Below are 22,796 nucleotides of genomic sequence, written 5' to 3'. Positions count from 1 at the left end.
CTGCAGCAGCATGTCTTTTCAGAGAGGCAGTGCTGTTGCATTACCACACGCACTGACTTCAGCTGCTGTAGGGATTTATGATGCTAGATATCATTACAGTGCTGATAACATTTATCAGAATATGCAAAACTCATACTCAACCGATAGTGCTGGTGTTAGAATAACAGCTGGAGGAAGCTGTGTGATGGGAAGCTCTCTGCACAGAATCCAGAGACAGGACTGTTTTCATAACTGTCTGTTGTTTGGGGCGTGTGGTTTCCCGCACGTGTGCACACACACACACACACACACAGACACACACACGCACACACACACACACAGACACACACGCACACACACACACACAGACACACACACGCACACACACACACACACACACAGACGCACACACAGACGCACACACGCACACACACAGACACACACACGCACGCACACAGACACACACACGCACACACGCAGACACACGCGCGCGCACACACACAGACACACACACACACGCACACACACAGACGCACACACGCACACACGCAGACACACGCGCACACACACGCACACGCGCACACACACACACGCACACACGCAGACACACGCGCACACACGCAGACACACGCGCACACACGCAGACACACGCGCACACACACACACAGACACACACACACACAGACACACACACACACGCACACACGCAGACACACGCGCACACACGCAGACACACGCACACACACACAGACACGCGCACACAGACACACACACGCGCACACGCACACAGACACACACACACGCACACAGACACACGCACACACGCACACGCACACACGCACACGCGCACACGCACACAGACACACACACACACACACACGCACACAGACACACGCACACACACACGCACACACACACACTGAGTGTGGCTGGTTAGATAACTCTTGCTGAATATTGTTACAAAGGATGGTTGTGCTTAATCTTGTTTGTGTTTAATCTAACAGCACACATATTCAGAGCTGTGTGGTGACGTCTCTTTAATGGGCCCTTTGCTTTCATCAGGATATTTCATTGTTGCTTCTGCTTCATCCCAGATTGGACGTCTCAGTGTGAAGTCAGGATCTTGGATCTCAAAACCTTGAAGATGTAAAACTGAGGGATTTGTAGTCTTTAGAAGGAATTCTGCCTGGAAACAAGATGTACCAAGAGGCTGTCAGTGGATGTGCTTTCTGCTTCTGCGTCCCCCTTTTTGTTTTCTTAAAACCTGCACTCTTCTGGGTGCTTTAACATTTTTATAGTAACTTTATAGTATCAGTGGGTGTTTGTTGGGTCATGTCTTTGAGCTGAGTTTGTGTTTTGGTTCTTATAGAGCGCTTTTCTACTATCTTGAGCACTCAAAGCACTTTGCACAACTTGTGCATTCACCCAATCACACGATGCTTCCTAACATTCACACACACATTCATTCTCTGATGGATGCATGAGTATGCAGACTAGGGTGAAGCCAGGAATTGAACCACCAACCTCCCGATGACCTCAGTGGTCATATTGTAATGGTGGCTACGTTGATCTGAATACATCGTTTATGCTTAAGTGGTAGAGACGAGGCTGGTCACGGTAATCTCACTGATTTCCAAAATAGTGATTTTTTTCCTTCATTTCCATCAAAGAAATAGATTTTCAAACATTTGAAAATGTGCTCCAAAGTAAACACAAATAAACTATAATTTAATCTCCTGTAGTCTCCTGGGCACGTTTGGCCTTTGTGAAGCTTGGATGGAGATTTATTCTTTTTACAGATCTTACATTAAAAACTAGGAGTAACTGAGAAAATCCACTGTTTGATCAATAATAAAATGACCTGTGTTGAATTGGTTAATGTTGTACTTTTGGTCAGCTGTAGCTGTTACTTCCTGTCATCTTATTTGCCGTGAGCACAGCTGCTGTCGGCTGATCCCAGCACGTCAGTGTGTGGCCGTAAAGGGCGACTTGTGGGCAGAAGGATCTATTTCAGGTATTTTGCCCCTACTACAACAGATGTTAAGGGATTGTGTGAAATGTTACTCCCACAGTGTATTCACAGACGTGTACCATGTGTATGTGTACCATTACCCAGCTTTAGCAGCAGTGTCACTGAGTTCATTTTGCAGCTTCTCTCCCCAGGAGGGCTGAGCTGTGTGAGTGTCGCCACTATAACACACGCTCACCGCAACACTCACTTTTCTGTTTATTAGTAGAGCTGGGCGATATGAGATTTTTTCATATCACGATATGTTTTTTTCATTTCAGGCGATAACGATATCTATCACGATATAAGCCAAATAACTATATTTGTAAGATTTAAATGTGCCGTTGCTCACAAGTAAAATGTGAAATAATCAGCAGCTTGTTTTTATTTAAATATTTATTTCCCATAATAAGTTCAACAGGGTAGATGTACTTAAGGAACATGAGACTTTTTCAGATAAATAAAGGCAAATATTGCAAACTACACAAAAGGCAGCCGCTAAAGCGTTTAAGTTTCAAAATAGAACAAACAAAACAGACTAAACTGTCAATTCCACTTAGAAACAAAATATTAATTCTAAAAATAAATCTTAGTTTGTTTTACAGAATAACAGACAAAACTGACTAACTTTTGTCAATATCAAATAAACTGAGAACTAAAAGGAAATTCTCAATCTCTCCTTGTTGTATAGCTGAGCTTTTCAAACAGTTTTAACAGTTACTTTAGTCTGACAAAAGCCGAATGACGAATTAGCGCTTCCAGTCAGAGACTGAGGCTACGTCCACACGTACACGGGTATTTTTGAAAACGGAGATTTTCCGTTTTCGTTTTAAAAATAATCCCGTCCACACATAAAGGCAGAAATGAAGGAAAACGCTGCTATGAACATGCCAAAGCAGCAGGTGGCGCTAGATTCCTAACCGTGCAGAAATGTTGGCCAATCAGAAGTCTAGAAGCCTCGGTGGGAAAAAGTAAACAAAGCTGGGGCATAGAAGCAGAACCGAGTCGTATGTGTGGAGGGACAGTAACTGTGTATATGTAAGCATTTAAACACTGCAGAGAGTAGAATTAACAGTATTGTAGAAATTCATTTCACCGAAACAATAATGTGGCGCACAGTGTGCATGCACCAGTTTATTGTATTTCCAGACTTGCTTTCGGCACAATTTACAGTGCACGCTACTCTGTTTTTGTCAGACTTGAAATAGCCGAAATACCTTCACACTACGGAACTTCTATGGCTCTTCCGTTCGACAATCTCTCCGGCGTTGGAACCATCATCTGTTTTCTCTTCGGTCACGCTCGGTTGATTTTTCTAGTCGGCACACTCATTTCCTCCATTACCCGCTGGCTGCTTCCCAAACAAACACACGTGCGGCTTGGCACTTGTGCTGTACGTAACAAGTCACGCGACGTGACGCTGCGGCTGTGATTGGTTCGGCTCTGCGCTACTGAATTTGGATTGGCTGACCTTTTCTTTTTTTTTTTTTCTTTTTTTTAAAAGAGGACAAGAGCGGCGAGGTCTATCGCGATAGCTTAATTTCTCTATCGAGTAAAAGTTATATCGCGATACATATCGTTATCGTTCTATCGCCCAGCTCTATTTATTAGTCAGTGAAAGTCTGTCTCAACAGTAGAACGTCCACAGACTTGAACTTCTGAGTTGCTGCTCATCTCTGGTGATCCAGCACAGCAGGTAGAAAGCCGGCACAATACTCACCCTGCTCCTGCTTAAGGTTTAAGGCCCGTTGTTGAACATTGTAAGCATGGTGCTCCCAGTGCCAGGACAAAAAGAACAGCTTTGCTTTGTAATTTGATTTGTTATACTAAACTACACTTACAAACATTAACCACACAATTTGAGTCTAGAATAAAATGAAGTGTGTTGTGTATATAAGAACAAATGGATACACAAAGTATGCAGAAACAAAACACAGGAAACATGAGCGGATTGAGGAGAACTAGATTGAGTTTTATAAGGTCTGCAGCTGTAACACACTGCATATGTTGTGTGTATGTTTTTCTCTGCGTGAGCACAAACTTGTCTCTCACAGAACAATTTGAAATATTGATAAGAGGGGAGGAGAAACTGATGTGGGGACTGCTCGCTGTTAGCTCGGTTTCTGAGACGTGCAGCTGTCAGACGTGCTGCATCCACACCGCACAACTCATGTTCTACATACTGGCTTCTGCTGAATATCTGTAGGGTCTCTGTCCGTGACCACATCCTCTCTTTGAATCCTGTATCAGATCATATTACAGACAATTCTTGTCTTTCCCGTTATCTTTTTGTTTGCTTGTTTTTTGTCTCATGTCATTGTCAGCAACAAGCAAAATGAAAACGAGTCCAGGTCTTAATTTGCAACAGTAGTCACTGTGATTAAGGGAACTGGAGCTAAGTTGTCATTTGCTGATAGAAGAAGTGAGGCCAGCCTCTTATATTAAGAACGTGTGTGTAAATATAGTCTCGGTTACTCGATGCCAGTCATGGTAATGGAGACTATGAGCTACACTACTCAGTGAGAATGACAGTAGTGTTGTAGCCACAGACTGCTGCTGTTACAGCCAGGTTGTCCGTTTGATTGTGGGGCCTTACTGCCACAGGTCAAAAACAGGTTGGGGGCTTAATTAGTGACTCCAAATTTTGAATATAGTGTATAGTTGTATGAATGTAGCGTAGAGAGCTGCTGCTGGTCGGTGAGACCAGAACACCAGGATGGTTGATTGGTGACCATGGAAGAAATGCAGTGGTGTGAATGTTTTATCAAACAAATTTAAATATTAGAGATAGACAAAGACAAAGACAAAGATAACGCGAGTAAAAGACATCATGGCCACACACTGTAGATGCAATATCGTTTCATCCCAGCTGTATTTGTTACTTTTTCACAATTATGGAAAAAGTAACAATGTTTTTCTAAGCTGCTACAAAATGTTCCTGTTGCTACGGTGTGAGTGGGAAACTTTGGATCTTTTGTTCAAGCATGATGTTACTCTGACGTGCACTTCCCACATTCACAGCATTACAGACCAATCACATCTCCCATCGCACTGACAGTCCTCAGTAAAGGCCTTTCAAGTGCATGAAATGTACTTGATTGTGCAGCGATGCAACAAAAAACCTCAGGGTGTCGACCCTGCTGCATGAGGGATCTCCTGCTCACCTGAAGGGAGCAGACACCAAAGGAGAACCACCGGGCTCCGATCAGCGCTGGGCCGGCAGCGTGGGGACTAGTTTTCTGCTGTGCTGGATGTTACGCACTAATCTGTTCTTGTTCCACTCGGTCTTGAAGTAGTTCCGCTTGCAGACATGCTGTTTATATTGTACTTGTTTTTTCTAATGAATGAAATCTGAACCTTCTGCATGAATCACTAGTTTGTTTTGAACCGGTCTCATGTAACCCAGCAGCGCTGGATGTGTCTATCGTTACATCACTGCTTGCCTCTGCTTGTCTCTGGCTGCTTGCTAATTGCTGGGAGCCTGTGGACCACTCCTGTTTGGAGGCACTCACTCAAACAGTGCTGCTGTCACGGTGGTTCATGTGTGGAGGAGGAAAGGACACATGCACTGCTAATAAGAGTGAAATGAACACAACATGGATTTTTGGAAATCCCAGGTGTGTCAGTCATATTAGTGGTTAAGACACACACCCTATAGCTGTGTCGTCTGTCCTTCCACACATTTACTGGCTGTCAATGCCACAATAGATAAATCCTCTTAAGAGTTAGTCAATCCTTCACACATCCTCCAGTATGGTTTCAGGTCTGTGTAGCTGGGAAGAAGCCTTTACCTGAACACGTGTCATCAGTGGAAATCTGAGGCACTTTATTAGTCTTACTTACTCAGATCAGAGTAGAAGCCATATTTAATCTCAGCGTTCATGCAGGACTTTCATTTTATCTTTCACGGGAACCTCTGGAGCATTTTTAACAGGCGCAGGGCAGCGCTTTGGTGACTGCTGTGACGCGCTCGCTGCCAGGCTCGAGTGGGTCAACATCTCTGAATGTGATCGTGTGTGTCATGGTTACACAAAACCTTTTCTCAGGACCACTGAGTTTATTTGCTGGTGCCTTCATGCTCATATGAGGATAATCAGTCATCTAGTTATTAACTTCACCATGTGATAACAAGTGCCACGTCTGTATCTTTAACTGGAAATCCTTTTTCTACTGGGTCGTAACTATGCAGAGAGCACTTGCTTGCTTAGCTGTAAAGTATCGGATTCACGTACAAATGGAAAAGAAACTGGATTATTTCAGCGTCTTCGTCCACTAAGTGAAGTGATAAGAGAAGTTTTATGGGTCAGGCAGAGGACAGGTTAGAGGGCCAAGTAACACAATTACATTTCTCCAAGTGCCTCCACTGATGTCTTCTGCCATGAAACACGAGATTGTGTGTGTGTGTTGCTGGTTCATTTATGGTAATTTACACTACTAGAATAAGTGGAAACCGGCTTCCCACCCTCCTGCTGGGTGGGAGGGTTTGTGTGGAATCAGATTTCAGGCAGGTAACGCTCAGCCCGAGCATGTGAGCGAGCGCTTACAGGTGTTTTTAATGAGATAACTCTTCTCTGCCCTTGGACACACTTTATTACTACGGGTTACAAAAGGCTTTAATGTTTGAATGATTTGCTTTTCTGTTTCAAAGCAGAACAGTGTTCCTTTGTTGTGACTGAGTTTGTGTCTGAAACAAATCTGTGTGTTACCTGTTGTAAACTGCCAGGTATAAAGTATCTAACACCACACGTGTTCAAGGATTTCTTAGTAACATCTGCCCACGTGTAGTTCATGGCTGCATGTCTCCACAGTGGTGGCAGAAAGCAACAGTAGTGCAGTGTGGTGCTGCAGAATGACACCAAGTGATTTTCAATGATACGTTATGAGCATTGCCTCCACGGCTGGCTGCAGCGACCGGCAGCGCAGAGTAGGGCTGGGCGATATGACCCAAAATTCATATCTCGATATTTTTTAGCTGGATGGCGATATAAGATATATATCTCGATTTTTTTTTTTAAAGCCATAAGTTAAGAACAAAAAGAGAGTTCCTAGTCACACTGTGTCCCAGATGTCACACGGGCACTTTTATTTACATACAGCGTAGATGTACATGAAGAAATTACTCAAAAATAAATTATCAGCATTTATTAAATAATCATGCTCCATAAACAAAAGAAAACAATGTTGTTTTTGTGCATAACAAAAAGCTCACAATTGTGCAGTCAAAATGTAAACTAATAGACGCTGAGCATAATAACAAAGACAGATTTCACAGCTGCACCACGTCTCTGAACAGGTGCCATTTGTGGTCCTTATACACACACAGTACGTATCACTCCGCGAGGCTCCTCCCCGGTAGCCGTAATCCTCCGACATCAAGCGGTGCAGCTCGTAGCTTAGCAAAGTCATATTAAAACATTTTTTGAAAGATTGCTGAGCGGCGTGTCCCACATAAAATCGGTTCGCGGTCAGTAAGAACAACCAGAATTCATACATAAGGCGCACTGTCGATTTTTGAGAAAATGAAAGGATTTTAGGCCGTGCAGCCCCTCCTGGCTGCATGTCGTTAGCGCGGTTAGCTCGCTAACACGTTGACGCCGACCAGCCCCACGCACGGTAACTCGCTAACGGAGATTTTCCGCTTTCATCTTGTCGCTGCCTGCAGGTGAAGCTATGGGGGAGGCGGAGTTGTGTTCAGTGAAGGAGAGGCGAGGCTGAGTAGCGTTGCGTAGAGACAAAAGTGGACGAAAGAGAGGCAAACCTGCGGCTCCACAAGTATAATTATAACGTAACATAGACTATATCGATATGAACGATATTGTCACATCTTATATCTCGTATGAAAATATATCGATATTTTTAAAAAACTCGATATATCGCCCAGCCCTAGTGCAGAGTTAACTGATTGTTCCTGTTTTAAACTGAATTAACTCCAATGGACTGACTCAAAGAGACCCTACGAAGCTTGAAGGTTAAATATGAGTGAAAGCGGTCAGCTATGGTCCCCAACATTTACAGGGAAACAGAGCAGAATAAAACAGTCTGACGTTTCATGTCTGAAAACACAATTCCAACATATTTATTAACACAAATATTAACACCTACCCACATAGTTACTGAGGGGAGACAGAAGAACTGCAAGAGTTACTTCAAACTCAGTAGTTACTCTTAAACTCACGGCTAAAGTGGCCTTTGCACACCGAGAACAACAATCTGGAGTCCAGCACACACTATGAGCAGGCAAATAACAACACACGAACTTGAACTCATCTATGCTGAGGGCTGAAGTGCTTTTTAAGGTGGAAACACTAACAGTACCAGGGTGTTCGTCTGTAAGCTGGAGATTTGTTTTCTGCAGCACACGTGCTTCACACACAAACTTTTAGCTCTTCTAACTCGATGCAGACCTACTTGTGAATGCTCACTTGAATAGAGGTCTTCTTTGTTCACTGTATCAACCCCAGAGCTTGCTGTGTATGTGCATGTGTGGAAACTCCTGCCTACCTCAGCAGAGTCCCTCTCTCTGCCTCCTTTCTCATGGGCGCACACAGCTGAGACTCGGCGCAGTCACATGACTCGGTACTAGGAGCCCGGCTGATTAAGCTGGCCTGGCACTACAGCACAGGGCCGACCAGCCTTGGGTGTGTGTGACGCATCTCTGCTTCAGTTGTCGTGGTTTCAGCCAGTGTTTCCATATTCATACAGCTCAGCCTGTTGTTGTTGTGTGAAGACAGCAGCAGCTGTTTCAGCTACATTCATGTACATATACATACCTGACAACAATGAAGTTTTTGCTCCTGTGATAATTCCACCCACAGACAGACAAGCCTTTCTTTTTCCCTTTCTCTTCCAAAGGCTCGAGTCATTTACATGAATATTATTACAGTGCAGACTGCAGCTGGCATAAACACTTATTCTGGCGAGGAGACATTGGGCCAGCTTGTGTCTGTGTGACGGGCCCGTGCCATGTGCCATGTTGGCTTAAACTCCAGAATGCCTCGCTGCTAAAGCTAAAGCTACTTCCTAATGTGACAGAGGAAAAAACAGACGGCGTTATCCCCGAGAGGCTGCAGAGGGTTTGATTTTCACAAGGAAAAATCTCTCCATTTAAATTTAGGGATAAACCCTTGAAGAATACGTTATTTTCTTATACGCGTGGGACCATTAGCAGCTCACTGAACCCCTGACTGGATGACACTGGTTTAAAAAGTTCCCCATTAGGACGCGGTAACTAAACCCAGGCCTTACAGTGTTCCTGGCACAGTGAACACGTGTCTCTGAACTCTGAACTGGTTTCATTCTTTCTTTTTGCTCACTGAGTGTAATCAAACTACTTCAGGTTTACAAACACACTGTTGTTGCTGTTGGCTGTGTAATATTGCACAACTGTCACTTTCTAGCTGATAACAGCTGGAGTTTGACCCCCATATTTGTCATTACGTAACACGTAGAAAACAGTCGCATGGATGGAAGCTAGAGTGAGACTAGATCCCAGCTGGTGTCTCCAGGCACAGCACCAGTCTAGCCTAGCTCAGTTCTGTTCTTCAGTTTAGACATGCCCACGCAGTCGGTGCATCGACTCAGTGCCAAACAGAGAAGAATCCGACCCTCTGCATGCACTCCTTCACTTCATCCAGGAGTCTTCTCTGAGGAAAAACATAAAAACTTGCAGGTCACTATTTACCCGTGACATTAATGAGATGATGCTTAATGGCACCCCGTCCCCACCCAACTCCAAATCTCATCTCTGTGTTTGTCGCACAAAAGCTCTTCCCTGCATATTATCAAGTATAAAGGAGAAATCGTTAAGGCCTGTAGAGGGTTTCTTATGGAACTGAAGCAGTTTAAGCTTCGGGCTTTGACGGCTCTTGGTTATATTCAGGAAGCAGATCTTTGTTGGAGGGAATCACTGCTGAGACAGCGAGTAATTGTGGTTGTTCATACAATAAAGCCAGAACACAGTGACTAAAGATGTACTACAGATTATTAAACAGCCCTGAAGCACTGTGACACATCCACAGAGGTGGCGGTGTGCAGATGTTTGTCACGGTTGTTTATTCAGAGACCAGAGCTCACCCGACGCGTCACAGAGGAGCACGAATTTACAGCTTACAGTATGATGAATGCACATATATGTTGAGTCCATATATGCTGTTTCTATCCAGAGCTCGTCGTGCACAGAGGGCTTTATTTATTCATTACCCCCCCACTGTAGGAGGCTCCCACATGCCAAGGGACACATATTTGGGAGGCCACGTGTCAAAGAAATGGCTGAGTTGTTGGCCGATTTTCAGGATAAAGATCTTTAAATGTAACACAAGTGCTCTCTTTCCTCCTGTGCAGCATGAACTGAAAACACCCACACAGATGCAGAGGCAGGCATGCAGGCTGGAGAGGACAGGAGGGATTTTCCCATGCTGGCTCTGCAGTGGCTGCCCTAGATTCCACTGAACGATTGTCTCGCTGCAACTAGACTATTATTAGAGCTGTATTATCAGGAGACGGGGAGTGAGAGAAGAGGGAGGGGAGGCAATGCAGAGAAGAAAGCCCCGCCTTCTTTTTCCTTCAGTGTGTCCTCATATTCTGCTGAATATTCAACATTTAGTTCTTTATTTGGTTCCCTCAGAAGTCGGCTTCTCTGTTCCCATCAGGAGTTGATATTTCACACGAGGGTTGCAGAGCTGCAAGTGCAATGAAGTGTGTTACCTGTCTCACATCCATGGCTATGTTGTGTCTTTGCAACAACCCGTGCATTTTAGGCTTTGTTTGAGGTCTGCAGAAAGATTACCAAGTCTCCTTTGATAATTATCAAAGTTTAATTGCAATTAAAAATAAAATTCTTTGAAGTTCCAGAAAAGTGTGAAAGGCAGTTTAATAAAGTGTGACTACTGAACAGATCAGAGACAGGTGGCTTCAAGACTGAAGCTAAGAAACAAATTGGGTTTCCTGTCAGCAGCTCAGTTAGTTAGTTCATGTGGACTACACAGGTAAAAGGCTGCAGGTGCTTCTGGAGTTAAACAAGGGGTGTGTGTGTGTGTGTGTGTGTGTGTGTGTGTGTGTGTGTGTGTGTGTGTGTGTGTGTGTGTGTGTCAGTCTAAGGGATCTTACTCCTCGGGCATGTAGAGAGATGGTAGATGGATGGAAAACAAAGCAATAATAATAGAAAAGCAAACGCATGCGAGTAGAGCAGGGCGATATGGCCAAAAATATTTATCACGATATATATTTGAAAATTTGCGATAACGATATAACAGACGATATAATTGATGCGAGACAAAATACAACTCCACAACATTACTAGCGCAAAAAGACAACCTTCCATTTATTTTCACTTAAACAAGAAGCTGGTTTTTATGTACATTAAAGCTTTATAAAAATGTAACAGTGCAAATGCAAATTCCTTGCTGAAAGTTTAACCAAAAGGCATTTCCAGTAGAAATGGGCTGACATATCCTGAGCATAACCATGTATAATATCCACTGAAGTTAAAAAGAGGTGCTTTGCAACATTAAACTGCAGTGTGCAGTACGTGTTTTTCGGACCATAAGGTGCACGGGATTATAAGGCACATTAAGCGAAACAAAGCAGTCAGATAAATCAAACTTTATTAAACTCATTCTTCTTGCTTCCTCCACTTCTGTACCATTGATTCATTAATGTTGAATTCTCTGGCAGCTGCTCTATTCCCATGTTGTTGCAGTATATTAATGACTAACCTCGTATTGTGGATGGATTATCTCAGTTGTTCTCCTGACTGAAGTTTGGTCCGTTTACAGCATCCTGCCATGCGATTGCATTTGTCTCTAACCATGAGGAACCTTAACGTTAACTTTTATAAGTGGAAAAGTGTTAGTGTTCATCCTCCAGCTTCACTGTTTATGTTATGCTAACATAGCTGTGTCGCTAGCGATCACGTAGCACATCATTATATACCAGCTAGCCCAACTTCAGTAACCCTACAAACGTCACTGCTGTTTAGTTTCCTGTCTTCATTTATGTTGGAAGTGATAGCAGAGCTGTACGTTTGAATTTTTTCAGAAATCTCTCAGTCAGAACATGCTATATCATGCTTAGGTAACTAGCGAAACTAGCGAGCTAACTTCCGCTAGCTTCCTGCTAACTTCTAACTCCGTTAAATGTAATAACTTTTGTTTTCATGGATGCCTGGAAGTTAAACTTTATAGTTACACCTGGTAAAGCAGCAATGCTGATCGTTTTATTAAAGATGAAAGAATTTAGACAGTTTTTAACTCTCAGTGATGCTGCAGTGTTGCATACGGAGTTTAGGACCCAGATTACTCCCAGATTTAAGAGCATCTTAGTCCGACAAATACGACAATAACGACGGCCGCTTGCATGTTCTGCAAAAAAATGTGCTTTGTCGTGTATCTGACGGACAAACACCAAACCAGTTCCACATCACTGAAGTTGCACCATTTTTACAAACCAATTCTGGTTCCTCAACAATCGGCCATGTGTGTATGAAAACAAAGGCACTGCGCATGCGCGTTTTACTCCCATTCTATCGCGATATTTCATTTTCCTATCGTTGCCTAACATTATACCGGTATTACCGTGAACGGTATAATATGGCCCAGCCCTACATGCGAGCCACCTCAGTGAGGTCGGGACACGTGCTCAGTCTCATGATGAGTCCAAAGAGCCAGCAGTTCATCAAGCCCTACCACAAACTGACAGATGATACTTTTATACATGTCTTTAATACTGACTACAATAATAAATGATGAATATCATTAAGATGTTTATACAGGTCATAAAATCTCACCTTCTATATTCATTGTGTGTAAAGTGAAATGTTTCAGGCCTTCTTTTATCTTCTACGTGGTTTAGAGTAGAGATGGACCGATCCGATATTACGTATCGGTATCGGTCCGATACTGACGTAAATTACTGGATCGGATATCGGAGAGAAATAAAAAATGTAATCCGATCCATTAAATATCAAAAAAGCACCTCACAAAACTTGCGACATGGCGACTCGGCTCATAACCGTAGCACGTCGGAGCAGTGTGGTCACGTGATAGAGCCGCTGTGTGTGTTTGTAGCCTCGCTACCAAACCAGCATTTCATCTCCGAGGAAGTGATCCCAGAGAGAAGTAAAGCAAGTGTGTAAGTCCATCTCTGAATGTTTGTAAAGCATTCCAGCGTTAAGCTTAACAACCGATATATGGAGCGACTGCCTCTCTCTCTCTCCTGCTCCTACTTCAATCATGAAACTGATCACTGATCAGCTGATCGGCTTTTCTGTCGTGAGTCCGTCTCTCTTGTTTGTTTTTGGCCCACTTTGCAGCAGAAAGAGGAAACCAGCGGCTGAACAGCAGCAGCACGTTTAAGCTTGATCAGCTGAGTGAGGGGTGGTTCCCTTTTTTTTTTTTTTTTTTGCTGGGAGTTTGCAACCCTATTAGTCAGGTTGCTTAATATTTCTGCTAAGTTCTCTTTAAAACACCAGAACAGGGAGGATGGAGCAGGTTTAAGTTTATTAGATTGATCAGTTTTGCTGAACTTTGAAATATTTTGGGTGCAGTGTGTTCTTTACATACAGGTTTAACAGAATAGCTTTAGTGTTGTTGTTTATTTAAACTTGAGTATGAACTTATCAAAATGCAGCAAGATATTAAAAAACAGTTTTATTGATTAAAACACACTATATCGGATTCATATCGGTATCGGCAGATATCCAAATTTATGATGTCGGTGTCGGACATAAAAAAGTGGTATCGTGCCATCTCTAGTTTAGAGTTCATGAATATCATGAATCGAGTGTCTCACATTAGAATGTTTCGATCATATATTCACCTTTACCACAAATTACTGCTTCAAAGCGGCACTGCATGGAGGCAGTCGGCTGAAGTGTTACTGGGTTGGTCTTCCTCATCTTCCTCGTAGTTTCTCCTTAGGAAATGTAAAGAAACTGGCATCTGTGTATGTCAGCGCATAGAAAGATGAAGTGAATCCTCCTGCTGGACGGCTGCATTGACTGTAGACTTGGACCAGCAGCAGCAGATGACTCCACAAACAGACACTTCACACTGGTTCCTGTTTTGTGAACGACCCTCTGAAGGCTGTGGCCGTCTCTGTGCACCTCCTCCTACCACACGTTTCCCACACTGTCAACTTTCCTAATAATAATTAATAATTAATCTTCATCAGTGACCTTGTGTGGCTCAGCTCACCGTGACTGTGGTTTCCTGCGCTGCACTAAACCCAGAGGTTCATGCTAGAATATTGTATTCATTTGAGATGTTGTGTTTTCAGGAGCTAATGTTGAAATTGAAAAGAAGCAGGCCTATGTCGTGCCTCCATGAACACGCGTTAGGATGTGTGACTGTCCTGTAAGCACAACACTACGCAGCTGTTTTCTCCTGGTTGCATTGGATCATATCTACAAACGACAACAATGTGATTTGTCTTGAAGCGTCGGCAGCACAGTCCCTCCTGGCTCCTGGGCCCACACATCTTTCACGAGGAGAGGAGTGGATGAAAGAGGAGAGCGGCAGGAAAAGCTGGGTCACTCTGCTCGAGGACGTTTGCTTTCCTTTATCTGTCTGTTGCTCACTCTACATATTTGTCTCAACCTTTTTCCACTTTCTTCCACATGTTCCCGGTTCCAGTTCTGTTGTGTTGCATGTGTCTGCGCTACGCATCGTGTCTGTTTCCAGCGTGGTGCGAGCAGAGAGAGATGACCTTCTAGAAGAAGGGACGTGGCTTCATGCTGTCATTGAGCATTACTTCAACTCATCTGCTCTCTTATTGCATCTCTCGCCTTCGTGTTATTTCTAACCCAGTGACCTTCCACAAAAGAGACACTCTCACAGAGTGCTGTCTGTCTCTGTGTTGGAGTTCGTTTCATTGTGAAGCACCATGTTGTTCAGTTGGTGACTGTGAATATAGATGATTGTTATTGAAGATGCTCAGTGAATCAGACTAGACCCTGAATGTTAACATTTTAACACATGCTTCCTCACAGAAAAGCGACGAAGTTTTATTTATAACTTGGGAGATCATAACCATCTGTGCTGCAGGGTAGACTGACACGTTTCAGCAGCTGCTTCATATATCTATGTGCCTCTTGGGGACCATCTCTGTGAAAGTCACCGTGCTGATTGATATTCTGTAACTCTAAAATGCTCCAGCATCATCTGTTGCTACGTGGCACCTTGGCTTCAGTATTGTAAGCCTGGTTCATGCTCAGTAGTTCACCTCTCTTCTTAGTATTTTTATAACTCCTTGTTCTGTCACCACATACTGTTGACTGTTGATCATTGCTCTCAGGGGAATCCACAGTCCCCAGCTGATATGCTGTAGCTGATATGCAGATTTGTGTTCATGTAATGTGACACAGATTCACCTCTTCATGGTGCAAATTCACTGCCTTTGTATCTCTGCATTCTTCGGCCTGTTCATTCCCCGAGTCAGCTCTACGTGACCCTACAGTTTGTATGTAATGAGGCAAATAATGTCACAAACACACAAGTACTCAAAGTAGTATAAAGGATGGGCTTGTTCGTGGTGACAGATGTAACTTTTCTTTCTCCTGTTACTGCGGATGGAAAGGCTTGAGTTTAAATCTCCTTACTTGTTCTAAGTGTGTTTGTGTGCTTCCTCCTCTGTGTGTGAGGCCGTGGAGGTTCCAGGGGGGGGATAAAGAAGTCTTTTTAGCTTGACTAGCATGTTTTCTCTCCAGTCAAGCTCAGTAAATCAGATTAGACTTTTTGGCAAGCAGAATAGTAGTGTGTGTGTGTGTGTGTGGACATGACTGTTTGGAGGGTAAGACTGGAGCTCAGACGGATCTAGAGGGAGATGGAGAGGAAAGGAAGAGGGTGTAGCTGCTTGTGGAAGTTATGAAGTCATCAGAGGGGTAAAAACACTGAATCACTCTGTCGACTCTTTTCAAATGTTCATAGATAGTTTTCACTGTAATGAGAGAAAGGAAATTAAAGACAGAGTGCGTGATTTGTCCTGCAGTTACAATCACAAAACTCCCAGAAGGCTTTCAGTCTGCTGCTGCAGCTGTATGTGATGTTGTTCAAAAACATGAAGAGATTGTTTAGAATGGTTTACCTGCACGTTCATGTGTGCTTCCTGCAGTGCACTCGAGCAGTCTCATATGAAGGCCAAACCACTTCCACTCCATGCAAGGATGTGCATGTTTGTGCTTTATGCTTATGCATCTCAGTAAGTCCACTGGAAACACCTTGCTGCTGTCATCATGGTCATGAAGTGCTCTCTCAGTCACAACCTTTGTTCTCCTCTCTGTCTTCTTTCTTGTGTGTGTGGGTGTGTTTTCCAGCTTCCCCTGGTGCTCAGTTTAAAAAGCAGATTTGACTGCACTCCCTCCATTGGTTCTACATTTTCATGACTTGTGCTCATTGGCTGCCAGCGGCCGTCGGTGCAGCCAGCCAGAACGCAGCTCTGCAGCTGTTAGTGATGGGCAGATTATACTCTGCTGCACTGCTAAACACACCTCCAAAACAATCAGACACTAAAGCATCTGTACAGAGAAAATATGTGAGATTTTGATAAACTTTGCTTGTCCCTCTCTGCCCCCACCCTGCATCTGCTGTTGTTCTTGGCTGCACGCTCAAAGCTCTGAAATGTTTGAAGCTGAACGCTCAGCTGCACGTGAAAGGTGGAAACCAAGAAACACACACAAAGATTCAATAGGAAACTAGGTGTGTGTGTGTGTGTGTACATAGCCAGTGCTTAGTGCGACCTTCAGTTACTATAGCAACCAACTCACCAGACTCTCCATTTTCCAGTTTCTATGGTGTGTTTTCGTGACTGAGTTCTACATGTGTGTGCATCTGCATACGTCTGTGTGTGTGTCCATCTGCATACGTCTGTGTGTGTGTGTGTGTGCATCTGCATACGTCTGTGTGTGTGTGTGTGCATCTGCATACGTCTGTGTGTGTGTGTGTGCATCTGCATACGTCTGTGTGTGTGTGTGTGCATCTGCATACGTCTGTGTGTGTGTGTGCATCTGCATACGTCTATGTGTGTGTGTGTGTGTGCATCTGCATACGTCTATGTGTGTGTGTGTGTGTGTGTGCGCATCTGCATACGTCTGTGTGTGTGTGTGTGCATCTGCATACGTCTGTGTGTGTGTGTGTGTGCATCTGCATACGTCTGTGTGTGTGTGTGTGTGCATCTGCATACGTCTGTGTGTGTGTCCATCTGCATACGTCTGTGTGTGTGTGTGTGTGCATCTGCATACGTCTGTGTGTGTGTGTGTGCATCTGCATACGTCTGTGTGTGTGTGTGTGCATCTGCATACGTCTGTGTGTGTGTGTGTGTGCATCTGCATACGTCTGTGTGTGTGTCCATCTGCATACGTCTGTGTGTGTGTGTGTGCATCTGCATACGTCTGTGTGTGTGTGTGTGTGCATCTGCATACGTCTCTGTGTGTGTGTGCATCTGCATACGTCTGTGTGTGTGTGTGTGTGCATCTGCATACGTCTGTGTGTGCCATGTCTTCCTTGCTGTGAACAGTAACACGTGCTCGCAGACGGATCGTCCCGACAGGGGAACAGACTGTGCAGCTCTCCTCCTCGGCGTTCCTTCTCCTGCAGCTTTGTCTAAATGCTCAGACGCCATGAGATGTGTTCATCTATCTGAGACGTCCCGCGCGTGAGCTCCGGTTTGTGCGCTGCTGAGAGACGCAGACGGGTTCTGCAGGAACGTCTCACTCTCCCCGTCGTCGGCACGTCTCTTGTGCTCGACTGAGAGTGAAATCTCCAGATTGTAGAGCTGGATGAAGCAGATCGCTGTGAGGAGAATGTGACCCATCACGCTGATCCCGCACAGCGCACACACTCACATAGGTATTTGTTTAGAGATTCCAGTGGGTGAAGTCAAACAGGCCTCCCTGCTCCTCATTTGCTTGCTGACTGTTGTTCTCTTACTTGGATTCTTTGATGTTTATCTTAAAGCTGAGGTTTTACATACTGTAATAGTATTTAAATAAGTCATTCAAATGGAAACAGCTGTGGTGGAGACGTTTACCGATCACGCTGTGGACGGGAGGCGGGGCTGTTTAAGCTCTGCTGCCACGAGGACAGATACAAGAAATCTATAATAAATCTATAACTCTGCAATAAAACACTTTATTGATTTCTCGTTGTATTATTCCAACTCTGTGCTTTGACACCGTTTCCCCTGTGAGCTGATATCCTTAAATTCTATTTTGCTTTGTTTTGTTTTATCAATATTATTATTTATAACGATTGCTTTAGCTTATTATAAATGTACTTTTATATGGACAATTCAGTCTGTATGAGCTACTTACTACATGTTTTTTATCTTTAGAGGTGAATGTTCACTAGGGCTGCCACAAAACATTATTCTGATAGTCGACTAGTCAGATCATCATCCATTGGACGCAAAACATATAGATTCTTGCACCAGCAGCATCTGCTCTACCATCATAATGATCACTATCATTAGCTTACAGCTTTAAGTGTTTAAGGTCTGTGCTAACTAAAAATAAAGACAAGATGATAGTTTATTAAATTTTAATGAAATTTGCAGATTGTTTCGGTGAAGTTTAATAAACTCCTTGCTATCTAAAATATAACAGGACACTGGAGTATATTCTCCAGCATCTCACACTTCTGATAATCAGCTGTCTGCTTGATGTTTATTCAGCTGTGTAAAAACTATAACTTTAATCTCAGCCAAACCGATTTACTCAGGAACAAATAAAATACTGAAAAAAAGCCAAACAATAACATTGTTAAGTTATCTAAGTGACTTATATGTTTAACCTGAGCAGCGAAAGACAGCGGTGGGTTTGAAAACGATCTGCGGGGAGTCCGGTGTTCTCACGGCTCTAGTGAGCCTAGCCCCCGGCTAACTATCGAGCTAGTGGCTAACAGATGTCTCCGAAAACGTCGGAGCGCTTTTGAAAATATGTGGTGTCCTGATAAACTGAGCAGATATTTGAGGTTTACACAGCTACATTCTCGCCTGAAAATATGTTAAACGTTTATTTTGTGACCCAGAAAGAATAATAAGAGTAATATTAAAACTAACTAGCTGCCGCCATTGTTGGAAACTAAGCTGGGCTGCGCTATGAATTCTGGGACACAGCTGCTTCTTCTTCTTCAGAGTTTAACGGCAGCTGGCATCCTTGTACATGCAGTGCTGCCATCTTCTGTTTCAGTCCGTTATTACACTCTTAAATCCTGCTACTTATTCCTGCGTCTTTTGTGATCTTACAAAGCTTCAAACGACACGTCGACTATTAAATCAGTCGTCGACGATTTTGATAGTCGACGTAATCGTGACTAGTCGACTAATCGTGGCAGCCCTAATGTTCAGTGTCTTTGTCTTTCTGTCTGTCTCACTTTAAAGTGAAAATAGGATCCTGATAGCAAAACTCGATTGAAGTATGATAGATTTAGCTGTTTAGGTGAGTTTAATTGAAACACTGTCACTGTTCTGATCAGGCCAGCAGCTCATTTTCTCTGAGCTTTTGGTTTTATTTCATTCTAAGCCTGCTTCTCCTGAAGTTAGAAGGATGACTTGCCGTCTTGTTGAGTTTGACTGGATTCGTGTGTATATAGAATATTGAAAAGATGAGGTGAGGATTAGATTTGAAAACGAGTGATGAGTAAAAATGGTTGGATATGAGGACAATCATGTAATTTCTTTTATGACTGTATCTTAGCAGCACTTCTCTTTATCTCACTCGTTCTTCTCTGATCTTGTCACAGCTGTAAAATCACACGTGTGGTGATCAGTGTCCTATAGCACGAAGCGATAACGTTTCAGTTTGCCTTGTTTAAAGACAAACAGTGGTGGGTATCAGAGGAAACAGCTGGAACGACGTTATCTCTTCAGTGGTGACAGAAGGTATGCATTTTAATGATCCTGATGATAATGACACCAGTATAATGATGAAACCAGTAAGAATGAATGATGACAGTGAGTAAACTGCTGCTTGTGCCCCAGAATGAAATGAAGGGAAAGCACTGAAAGAATCCGAAGTGGCAGACACACACCAGGATGGACGGATGATCACATGAGCAGGGAAGGGTGATGAGGGTGATGGTGTAAAGGAATGAGCACTACTCCACCAAACAAAATAAAGAAGGAGGCCAGTGTTGAATTTGAAGTGGAGGGTAAAAGTATGCAGCAATAAACAGATGAGTAATATGTGGCGATAAAACAGCAAGGGTAAACAAAGACGGCACGACAATGATGTCCTCAGCGTGTGCTGGCTGGGAGCTATCACTCAGTCGACTGCAGCAGTGCATTGTGGGAGACGGAGTGGGTGGGAGGCTGAATGAGGAGAGAGATGCACTCGCTGATCTCTCTTCCTCTGTCTCCCTGCTCGTGGAGGAAAGAGTGGGGGAGGGGGAGGAAGCAGATGAGAGAGAGAGGGAGTAAATGATGAGGATGGAGAGAGAGAGAGATGATCACTACACACACACAGACACACAAACATGTGCAACAGTCAGTCACTGGACTATCTTCTGATGTCAGCAATGCAGCGTTTGAATACTAAAGAGCGGCTGCAGACTGATCGCACGTGCTCTGTGTCTGCAGAGCTGGTCAGCGAGGCTCAGCTGTGCGACTGTCCTTCTACACTCAGGATCATGTTGCATTTGTCATGTTACTGTATGTCTTATGTTGTGTGGTGCCTGTCCAAATGTCTCTGCACTGCTGCTAAACATGATTTGTGTTGTTACCTGCCTTTTATGGAAACATGCTTTGGCACACGTCGCTCTCTTCTTTCTTCCTGTTGGATTCGTGGTCGTTAACTCTGCCACTGTCCATGTTTTGTTGCTCCCGGCGTGCTGGTGTGTACGGCTGCTGCGGCCCAAACATTAGCACGTGTGTAAATCAACCTAACCTGAAGTCTGTCCCAGCCACGTGATTGGTTCTGTGGGGGGCTATTATGGTTGTCATTGGTCTGTCACGTTGTCTGTCCAAACATGGGTGACTGATCGCGTCATACTTATATCGAGGTTAACTTATTTCATGATAATTATCTTTATTGTTTATTATCCAGCTGTAAATCCTACTTATTTACATTGTATGTGAGAGATATTACTCTTTGTCCTTTTAACTCCTCTTCCTCCTCTTCCTGTGTGTAGCAGATGCTTAATGTGGGTCTTGATGAGCTAAACCAAACGATACTGATTGCGTTCATTTTATCGGTTATTAACAGTTTTTTGTGTGTTTTCCTTCTGCTGTGTCGTGTACAGGTTTATGTGGAGTTTGATGACCAGGAGTGGGACAAGAGGGAGTGGGTGAAGGTCTATGAGGATTTCCAGCTGTTTCTACTAGAGCATCAGCTGGTCTGGGCCAAGAGGAAGGAGTGCGCAGCAGCAGGAGGAGGAGGAGCAGGAGGCCTACTGCAGGGATCCAAGGCCAAACACATACAGTGGCCTGCCCTGGTAAGACCTGTGTTTGCTATTTATAGGCTTGGCACGGTAATGAGACTGGCCAGCCAAGTTGACTCTGCTGCATGCGTGGAGCTCCAAGTATTCTGTTCTCTCTGCACTTTAATCTGCTGCTCTGTGGATCGTCTCTGTGGTTTTGCATAAAGGTGTTGCTGTTTACAAGCTTTTCTATAAACTTGTTTGGCTCTTGCTGTTGTTTGCTTGGCGTGTCATGCTTTTCCGTTTCCTGTCAATCATCAGTGAACTGATGAAGTTTTAAGTTCTTCAGCTGCTCAGCTATGATTGCTCACAGCCAACATGCGTCCTCTGCAGCTGCTGTCCAGGGTTAGGTTTTCTGCACAGTCACCGCTGCTGCAACTGGTATGAACCTGGATTATTGTCGTTATCCACGTGGTCTGATTGTGTGGCACAAATGATTCTGTCACCATAAAAACTCATGTTAGCTTTATCTCATCTGGCTCTCTGCAGCAGGCAGCTAGCAGGTGTAGCTGCCTGCTGCATGATGATGACTGAACAATAGTGATGACAAACTGTTTCTTATGGATTATTATCTGTTTTCTTCTAATAATCTTTACACCCCGTGATCATAGCTGTGAGTTAGTTGATACAGATCAATAATACAGCACCATATTATGGCACAGTGGATACTTTGTTACTATGTTCACTGTTGTTGTGTTTACTGATTAAAGCCACAAACAAAGGCTGATTCCAGTGATTGTGACAATATGTCAACTCCTCCAAAATCTCTTTTAAATGAACTAATATCTGATTTTAAATTCATTTATGATCAGCAAGTGTGACGATCTGTGTGGAAGCAGCGGGTGTGACAGTTTGGTGTGGAGCATTCAGACGTGTGTTTACACAGCGGGGCAAACTTTCCAGGAGCGGACGTCCCAGCAGATTCAGAGTGCAGTGCTCCGAAACATGGAAAGACATAGACCTGGATCTCTGGCTCCGTGACCATGATAAATGTTCATGACAGTACACTTAAAAAAAGAAGAACATGGCAGCACAGCGTAGGTTTGCAAAGCTGTGTCTGAAAAATCCACAGGAGTCCTGGAACAATGTCTTTTGGCCAGACAAGGTCAAATTGGAGATGCTTGACCATGATTCCCAGTGCTTTGTTCAGCAGAAACCATCCATCTTCATCCGCTTTATCAGAGGTCGGGTCGCGGGGGCAGCAGCCTAAGCAAAGAGGCCCAGACCTCCCTCTCCCCAGCCACCTCCTCCAGCTTATCCGGGGAAACACCAAGGCGTTCCCAGGCCAGCCGAGAGATATAATCTCTCCAGCGTGTCCTGGGTCTGCCCCGGGGCCTCCTCCCGGTGGGACATGCCCAGAACACCTCAGCCAGGAGGCGCCCAGGGGGCATCCTTGTCAGAGG

At 44.0% G+C, this 22,796-nt stretch overlaps 1 protein-coding gene across 1 annotated transcript in view; it reads left to right on the top strand.

Annotated features, from left to right (window-relative positions):
• LOC146662991 (jumonji domain-containing protein 1C-like) overlaps positions 1–22,796 on the top strand; it is a 120,548-nt gene that overhangs the window by 35,122 nt on the left and 62,630 nt on the right. Inside the window, exon 2 of the mRNA XM_085415573.1 lies at positions 21,217–21,408. Within this exon, the coding sequence (XP_085271699.1) occupies positions 21,217–21,408 (192 nt within the window). The remainder of the gene's footprint in view (positions 1–21,216; positions 21,409–22,796) is intronic.

Source organism: Rhamphochromis longiceps, linkage group LG8, assembly GCF_057381845.1.
Source record: "Rhamphochromis longiceps isolate RC_006_pf linkage group LG8, R_longiceps_female_GT1.1, whole genome shotgun sequence".
Classification (NCBI taxonomy): Eukaryota; Metazoa; Chordata; class Actinopteri; order Cichliformes; family Cichlidae; genus Rhamphochromis; species Rhamphochromis longiceps.
Note: the sequence above shows the minus strand (reverse complement) of the source record. Positions and strands in the feature narration are given on the sequence as shown.